Source organism: Bubalus bubalis, chromosome 6 (genome assembly GCF_019923935.1).
Source record: "Bubalus bubalis isolate 160015118507 breed Murrah chromosome 6, NDDB_SH_1, whole genome shotgun sequence".
Taxonomy (NCBI): domain Eukaryota; kingdom Metazoa; phylum Chordata; class Mammalia; order Artiodactyla; family Bovidae; genus Bubalus; species Bubalus bubalis.
The window spans coordinates 30,776,529-30,785,189 of NC_059162.1; the positions used below are offsets into that span (position 1 = coordinate 30,776,529).

General features: G+C 54.1%; 1 protein-coding gene across 2 annotated transcripts; it reads left to right on the forward strand.

Moving 5' to 3' along the window:
- Nucleotides 1–40: 40 nt before the first annotated feature.
- On the forward strand, nucleotides 41–5,785 carry PPM1J (protein phosphatase, Mg2+/Mn2+ dependent 1J). Of its 2 annotated transcripts, none has more exons than XM_006071509.4 (10): nucleotides 41–385; nucleotides 1,983–2,097; nucleotides 2,563–2,850; nucleotides 3,140–3,252; nucleotides 3,540–3,624; nucleotides 4,403–4,521; nucleotides 4,727–4,790; nucleotides 4,945–5,052; nucleotides 5,169–5,320; nucleotides 5,465–5,785. In XM_006071509.4, exons 1-10 carry the CDS (start codon nucleotides 60–62, stop codon nucleotides 5,610–5,612), a joined length of 1,518 nt encoding a protein of 505 aa, XP_006071571.1. In that variant the 5' UTR covers nucleotides 41–59; the 3' UTR covers nucleotides 5,613–5,785. The 2 variants fall into 2 exon arrangements, with proteins under 2 accessions (XP_006071571.1, XP_006071572.1); XM_006071510.4 differs by having other exon boundaries at nucleotides 5,169–5,264.
- The last annotated feature ends 2,876 nt before the right edge of the window (nucleotides 5,786–8,661 follow it).

The window sequence follows — 8,661 nt, forward strand, 5'->3', positions numbered from 1 at the left end:
TAGGGGGCGGGGCCTGCTCTGGGGCGGGGCCACGGCCGAGGGCGGGGCAGGGAGGCAGCATGCTAAACCGGGTGCGCTCGGCCGTGGCGCACCTGGTGAGCTCTGGGGGCGCCCCGCCTTCGCGCCCCAAGTCGCCAGATCTGCCCAACGCGACCTCGGCGCCACCCGCTGCCCCTCCACAGGCTCCTAGGAGCCCTCCGGCCAGGGCTGGGAGCGGGGGTGCGGCGCCAGCGAGGACAGTAGAGGCTCGAGCAAGCTTCTCCCGACCGACTTTTCTGCAGCTGAGCCCCGGGGGTCTGCGACGCGCCGACGACCACGCTGGCCGGGCTGTGCAAAGCCCTCCGGACACCGGCCGTCGCCTGCCTTGGAGCACGGGCTACGCCGAGTGAGCGCCCCCAGGGGCACCCTAACCAGGATGGGACCCCCTCCCAACCTCGTCCCCACCTCGGCATTCCCGACCCTCGGATGCATCCCCCTCGCCGAGCTCGGTGCCAGGGGGCTCCCTTTTCCCAGGACCTTTGCTTTCCCTGGGCTTCGGGCCGCACCCGCTCCCAGCCCTTTCTCAAGTCGGGTGCAGCTTTTTCTCAGGATCTTCTAGCTCGCTGACTGTCCTCACCCGCGCCGCTTCAGAACCTTGTTCTCTCCCAGAGCCGGGAGGGTGAAGGGCCCGTGAACGATGAGTTGGCCAGTTCTCAGTCGCGGCCCCTTAATTTAGTGGCCAAGAGAGGGGAGGTGTCAAGGGGCGGGGGTCCCGTGTAACATAGGAGATGGCAGCTGGAAAAATTCCTTGGGCTTCCCGACCCCAGCGCCCCAGTTCCCTGTCCCTCTTACCGTTCCCCTCCCCCTCCACACCCAGAAATAGCCCGCGACACCAGGCTGCCGCCGGCTTTCCCAGGGGCGGAAGGTGGGGGGGCGCCCGAGGGAAGCGGGAGGGCCCCCTTGAACACCCTTTGGTGGGTGGACTTGCCCTGGCCATGCAAGGAAGTGGACCCTCGGGCCAGAGTGGTCAGAGTGGCGGGCGGGAGCAGCCGGCTTGCCCCAAAGCCACCTGGGTTTTGTTTGTCTGTATGCCATGAGGGATCTTAGTTCCCTGACCAGGGATCCGGGACCGGAGGTGAAAGCACCTAATCACTGAACCGCCAGGGAATTCCCATAGGGCCCGTGGATTTTTAATGCATCTGCTGGAAAAGCAGAGCACTTAGGAAGCTGAGGGTGTGGAGGGGCTGAGGGTGGTGGCTGGTGGACCTGTGGCCCCACTATCAGCTCCTTTTACTTCCTATTTGGAAAGAGTTTGGGGTTGTGTGGCTCCAGCACAGTCCATGGGGTCTTCCACTCCTACCCTATTTCAATTCCTCTTTCTTGATATGGGCTGGAACACTTACTCATTGCCAAAGCAGCAGAAACTGGGACTTCCATGTTAAGACGCCAAGCTTCCAACACAGGGCGCTCGGGTTCCATCCCTGGTTGGGAAACTAAGACCCCACAAGTGGTCAAAAAACAAAAACAAAACAAAAAACCAAAGCAGCAGAAACTTTCACGGATGATTTTAGGATAAAGGTGGGTGTACTCATGAGGGTAGGGTGGGGTCTTGTGGATAGGGCACTAGAACAGTTTGGGGGAAGGCGCACCAGGGTGGATGTAGGATCTTGGCAAGCCAGGAATTAAAACCTCCTCCCCTTCATCCAGGCCCTCCCCCAGTGGCACCATCAGGGTGTCCCCTTAGCCAGAGGTGGGAGAACTGAGGTGGGAAAGTGCTGCTGTGGCTGTGGCCTTTCTAGAAGGTGGTGGAGCCTGACACCCAGACTGTACTCCTTGTGACTTGCCCTGCCTCCCTTCTCCTCCTCCCTCTGGCCTGGTTCCCAGGTGGCTGTGACCTTTCTCAGCTTGGCCAGCAAGCCAGAGAGGGTATGTGTGTCTAAGGTGGGAGTTATTCCAGGACCTGGCCTGGTATCCAACCTGATGTGGTCACTCTGGCCTGATAGGGTCATCAACGCTGGCAAGAGCCGGCACAATGAGGACCAGGCTTGCTGTGAAGTGGTGTATGTGGAAGGCCGGAGGAGTGTTTCAGGGGCACCTAGGGAGCCTAGCCGAGGCCAGGTAAGCCCCCCCAACCCCCTTCCTAGCCTCCAGAGACACGGGAGACACCTCTCCCCAGGGATTCCAGGCATTTAGTTTTCATCTGAGCCACGCAATATGTCCTAATTCATTAGCTTTCTGCCTTATGGCACAGAACCTTTATCTGGCATTGCTCAGATTCTACCATGTCAGTATGAATATTTAGTTTTCCACTTAAAATGTAGATGCTCATGTATTTATTGATGATTTAAATAATTACCATTGCTTATGTTTGCATCTTTATCCTTTGAGTTTGACTCTTTTGATGCTTTGCTTTTAGACACATTGTAGGCCCTTGGTGAATGAATGAATAAATCTAATTTGCCTTTAACACCAAACTCTGACTTCCTCTCTGATGTTTATATGGATGCCCAGAGTCTTGCTTTTCTCCCTGCATAAAACACACACACACACACACTCACTCACCTCCAACTTTTCCTTCCCCAGGGACTCTGCTTCTACTACTGGGGTCTGTTTGATGGGCATGCAGGGGGCGGGGCTGCTGAAATGGCCTCCAGGCTTCTGCATCGCCACATTCGGGAGCAGCTAAAAGACCTGGTGGAGATACTCCAGGACCCCTTACCGCCTCCCCTCTGCCTCCCGTCCACCCCGGGGGCTCCAGGTTCCTCTGATTCCTCTCAGTTGGTTGGTCCTCAGTCCTGCTGGTCTTCACAGAAGGAAGTGACTCATGAGAGCCTGGTAGTGGGTGCCATTGAGAATGCCTTCCAGCTCATGGTAAGTGGGTGGCCCAGGCCAAGGGCCTGCCAGGCAGACACTCTGGTCAACTATGTATAGGAGTCAGGTGGCCTGAGGAGGTGTCTCTGAGAACCCATAACTGCTTTGAAAACCTGAGCAGAACTTGGTTCAGAGGCGGGGAGGGAGGGTGTGTTATACAGATGTCTTCCCTACTCTCCACCAGTGTGGCTTGCCTGGGCCAGTTTATTTCTGCAGATGTGGGCCGGGTGGCTGTGTGTATTGAATCTCTTCTTCATCCACCCCGCTTTGACCCTTCCTCATTTGGCAGGATGAGCAGATGGCCCGGGAGCGGCGTGGCCACCAAGTGGAAGGGGGCTGCTGTGCACTGGTTGTGGTCTACTTGCTAGGCAAGGTGTACGTGGCCAACGCAGGTGACAGCAGGTATGGGGTGGCAGCTTTTAAAAAGGCTGTGGGCGGGGGCGGGGGGGGGTGGCAGTCAACTTTCTGGGATGGAGGAGTAGAAGAGAATGAAGTGGTGGGTGTTAAAAATCAAAGACTAGATGGGGTCAGGAGGGATCACAGACATAAGGAATGGCTTGAAGTAACTATGAGGGGAAAAAGAACGAGGTCTGGGTGAGGGACTCTGAGGGCAGGCCTTGTCTTTTTGGAATTCTTCATGTGAGGGTGCTGAGGAGAGCCAAGTCCAAACCTTTTCTTTCTCTGGGCAGAGCCATCATTGTCCGGAATGGTGAAATCATTCCAATGTCCCGGGAGTTCACCCCGGAGACTGAGCGCCAGCGTCTTCAGCTGCTTGTAAGTAAGAACCAAACCCTCTGCTCCCATTCCTTGTGGAATCTTGTGCCTCTCTGTACTGCCAGGTCCCAAGGACTCTCCCACCCCCACCATACAGACAGACAGCTCCTTACTGGAGCTTACTGGGAAGGCCCCTTCACAGACTAGGGAATACAGGGCTGGGCTGGCGTGGAGGACACAACAGGAAGGAACGTGGGCTGCCCCAAAGCTCCCACTGTGGCCCCCACTGAGGAAGGAAGTGCAGTCAGAGGTGGGGAAAGGAAACAGCAAAGGCCCTTAAGGAACAGGACAGCTTGGTGCTTTAAAGCAATGGCTTAGGAACTGGGCTGCCAAGGATCAAATCCTGGTTTCAGTACTTTGCTAATTGTGTGATCTTTGACAACTCCCTTAGCTTCTCCATGTATCAGGAGTTCCTACCTTAAAGGCTGTTATGAGGATTAAATGAGTTAATATATGTTAATATGAGAACAGTGCATGTTACAGAGTAAACTCCACTTAAAGTAAAAACTGTTAGTCGTTCAGTCACGTCCAACTCTTTGGGACCCCGTGGACTGTAGCCCACCAGGCTCTTCTGTCCATGGGATTCTCCAGGCAAGAATACTGGAGTGGGTTGCCATTTCCTTCTCCAGGGGATCCTCCCGACCCAGGCATTGAACCCAGGTCTCCCACCTGACCCTCCTTAAGGGTCTGCTATAATTAACATCATCTGTACACCAGGATGTCCTGTAAACATAATGCCCCCTGGCCCTCTGCTCTCTCTGGTCACTCCCAACCCCAGGGCTTCCTGAAACCAGAGCTGCTGGGTGGTGAATTCACCCACCTTGAGTTCCCCCGCAGAGTTCAGCCTAAGGAGTTGGGGCAGAGGATGCTGTACCGGGACCAGAACATGACTGGCTGGTAACACTTCCCTCAGAGCTGGGGCCCATTTTCATGGCAACACAACCAGTCCCTGGCCAGCAGCATGGTGGAAGCTGGAGGCCGGGCTAGGCTGGGAGTTGGGGGTGTGTGTGCCCCTTCTTAAGGGGTTTGTATAAGGGGTGTGGCTCCTAGGGGAGAGGGGCTTTGATGCCTGGGTGATGCCTCCTCTACTCCCCCTCCCCAGGGCCTACAAAAAGATCGAGCTGGAGGATCTCAGGTTTCCTCTGGTCTGTGGGGAGGGCAAAAAGGTAAACTCCATGGTAGAGGTGGGAGAGGGCAGGAGGACCCATCACAACTTGTCTAGGGAGGTGGAGGTTCTACCTGAGGGTCGGGGTGGAGAGGGTCCACGGTCCCAGAGACTCGGGAGAGGGCTAGAGCAGCGCCTCTCCTCATTTTCTTTAGGCTCGAGTAATGGCGACCATTGGGGTGACACGGGGCTTGGGAGACCACAACCTCAGGGTCTGCAGTTCCACGCTGCCCATCAAGCCCTTCCTCTCCTGTTTCCCTGAGGTGAGTCACACGGGCGCCTCCTTAGCCATACCCTACCTCCTCTGGGGGTCTCGGGCTAGCTTTCACCTGAGGTTGCTTTATCCCCAGGCTCCCTCTGCACCCTCTTTCCCCACCAGGTGCGAGTGTATGACCTGACGCAGTACGAGCACTGCCCAGATGACGTGCTAATCTTGGGAACAGATGGGCTGTGGGACGTCACCAGTGACTGTGAGGTAGCTGCCACTGTGGACAGGGTGCTGTCAGCCTATGAGCCCAATGACCCCAGCAGGTAGGGGTTGTATGGTGGCAAGGGGATGATGATGGGGAAGGAAGGGACAAAGGGAAGCCATGCTGGGAGACCCACATGAGAGCCTGTGTACCCATCTTCCCATAGACATGTTGGTACATGAATATGCACATGTGCTCCTGGCAGGTACACAGCTCTGGCCCAAGCTCTGGTCCTGGGGGCCCGGGGCACACCCCGGGACCGTGGTTGGCGTCTCCCCAACAACAAGCTGGGTTCCGGGGATGATATCTCGGTCTTCGTCATCCCCCTGGGAGGGCCAGGCAGTTACTCCTGAGAGGCTCAAGCCCTGAACCTCCCACCACCATCCCAGCCTCTCCATGCTTATGCCTCTCCCAACCCAAATTCTGAAGTTGTTTCCCTGACCTTCTTTAGTGGCAACTTAACTGAAGAAGGGGTGCCAGTTAGATCTAAAGTTATAGCTCTTGGCAAATAAACCAGATGAATAAACATGTGTGTCTTTATTTACTTTGACTTAAAACTGAAAGGTAAGGAAAATATCTTTGGGGTGGTGGAAAGAACGCCAGAAGAGCCCTAAAAAAATGTAATGTTCCTAGCATCTTTGCTCTGCTCTTCCCACTCCACACACTCTCATCCTGTTCTGTGGCTTCATCCTAGAGCTGGTGTCTTCCAAGGCACCCTTTCCAGTCCAGACTTTTCCTGAGCCTTAGACCTACATATCCCAGTGGTCTTCCAAACATCCCCTAGATATCCCACAAGCACTTCAACTCAACATTCCTCTAAATGAATCCATCATCTCTCCCACAAATACATCCTTCTCCTGGCTCTATCTCAGGGGGCACCAGCTCAGCTACTCAAATTAGAATTCTTGGAGCTGATCACCTTTGGTTTCTCTTTCTTCCTCATCAAGCTAATCAATCATAAAGTATTGATGATTAAATATTTAAAAACATATTTCTATTAGGTGGCCCAGTGGTAAAGAATCCACCTGCCAATACAGGAGACACAAGAGATGTGGCTTCCATCCCTGGGTCCAATCCCTGGGTCAAGAAGAGCCCCTGGAGAAGGAAGGAAATGGCAACCCACTCCAGTATTCTTGGCTGGCAAATCCCATGGACAGAGGAGCCTGACGGGCTACATTCCATGGAGTCGCAAAGAGTCAGACGTGACTGAACGACTGAGCACACACACAAAGTCACTACTGTAGTCCTTTAGTATACAAGCCTCCTAACTCATCTGCTGATTTTATTCCAAGCCACTTCCCTGTTTACCCAGTAAAGATTACACACAGCAGCCAAGGAGCCGTTTCTACCATGTGAATCTAAGTTGGTGATTCCTCTGAGAGAGCACTTTAGTGCTCCTTATGGCACCTAGACCAAAGCTGACACTCAGCTTTTGATGGGGCCACTGCTTCCTTCTCCAGTCCTGTCTTTCTCCACCACCACCTTCTTGGGATTTCCACAACTCTGTGGGTCTAGAGTAGCTCCAACACATTTAAAATCAATGCATCACTGCAACTTGAACACTTCTGTTCTTCCACAGCCCATGCATGCCCGCCCTACAGCACTCGCCTCTTGTACTGTAACTGTCTATATGAGGACTTGGTACAGAGTAGCAGTGAAGTCGCAGGGGGTTGAAAGTCCTGCTGTTTGGGTCCTGGTGCCAAATCCAACCAAGAAGTCTGCAATCTCTCTGAGCCTCAACTTGCTTTTTGGAAAAATGGGCATTACAGTACTACCTCACGAGGTGGTTATAGGACTAAAGTAGTTCATGTATGCATAGCCCGATCTATGTAATAAGGGTTCAATAACTATTACCTATCTTTAATTTGCCTGTATTCTGAATTTAGATCACAAGTTCTTTGAAGATAGAAACTGATCTGAACTGAGTACATAGCTAGGTCTATTGAGCCAGTTAAGAGGATTGGGACCAAACTGCTGTGGACCTCAGTTTCCTCATTTAGCAGATGTGTGGGTTGCTTGTCAGATGTTTAAAGTCTCTATGACTTGCAACATTCGTTCATTCAGCAGATATTTGTTGAAAACCTATTATGTGCCACACATTGTGCCAGAAAGTGAGAAGGGACAGATTGAAGGATCACAGTGGGCAGCAGGGAGAGAGACCAACTTTGGAGCCAGACAGGCCTGACTCTGAGATTTTGCCCTGCCATGTACATATGGCAAAATTTGGACAAGTCACTGAACTTCTGAGCCTCAGTTTCCTTACAGGTAAAAGGGGATGTGTATACTTAACCTAAAAATCTGTGATGACTATTAAAAGCTATGTAGTGTACCCTGCACAAGCTAATAAAATGTAAGTACCCACTCCAATGTTCTTGCCTGGAGAATCCCAGGGACTGGAGCCTTGTGGGCTGCCGTCTGTGGGGTCGCACAGAGTCGGACATGACTGAAGCGACTTAGCAGCAGCAGCAGCAGACGTCCTCATCCTCCATTCACTTCCTCATGTACCTTTCAGGGAAAAAGATACATGTGTTGGTAAATACGCAACACACAAGTCAGACCAGGCTAGGTGTCCCTGTGCTACGTGTGAACTGTGCTCTGTCCTGTCTGGCTCTTTGTGACCCCATGGACTGTAGCCCACCAGACTTCTCTGTCCATGAGATTTCCCCAAGCAAAAATACTACAGTGGGTTACCATTTCCTCCTTCAGGGGATCTTTCTGACCCAGGGATCAAACCGGCCTCTCCTGCCTGTGTCTCCTGCATTGGTAGGCGAATTCTTTATCACTTGAGCCACCTGGGAGGCTCTATAGCACCTGGGAGGTGTCCCTAGAAGCACGGAAATAAGACAGTGCGGGTGGAAACTGAATTCTTAGCTGGGGAATCCAGAAAGGTTTCCAAGAATGCCCTTTGAAGGATGGGTAGGAGTTGTAAATTCCGGGTAGGGGGACGGAAGGGAATTGCAAGGTGGAACCAAGTGCCCCTGAATCTCAAAGGTTCTGAAAGGTCTGCGAGGCTGGGGGATGATGGTGGGCTGTACTTACTGCGCAACGATTCTAAGAGGGTGGGGATTTCCCGCAGCCCCTTCCTCCGGCGTCCCCGAAGCCGCTTTTCCCAGTCCCGCCTCCCACGGGACACCACCCAGGTGGTGTAGGCGCGGGTGGCCGCTCAGCCACGGGAGGGCAGCAGCGGCCCTTTCCTGACCCCACCCCGGGCGCCTCTCAACTTTCCCGACTCCGGTCCGCCCGTAAGAGCTGGAAGGTGGCGCTGAGGCAGAGTCCTCCCGGGTCCAGTTCGCCGCGCCTAGCTCCGCCGCCTGCTCCTCCGCAGTCCAGGAGTCTCCCGGACCCCGAGGGCCAGCGCTGGGCTATCCGCTGGGGCCGTGGGCGGGGGCCGGGGGCGGGCGG

Excerpts from the sequence above, each read along its gene's own strand:
- PPM1J (XM_006071509.4), top strand. The coding sequence starts at position 60 with ATGCTAAACCGGGTGCGCTCGGCCGTGGCGCACCTGGTGAGCTCTGGG. Across the intron at positions 5,053-5,168 it reads TCCTCTCCTGTTTCCCTGAG|GTGCGAGTGTATGACCTGAC; the intron begins GTGAGTCACACG and ends TTTCCCCACCAG. Across the intron at positions 5,321-5,464 it reads GAGCCCAATGACCCCAGCAG|GTACACAGCTCTGGCCCAAG; the intron begins GTAGGGGTTGTA and ends TGCTCCTGGCAG.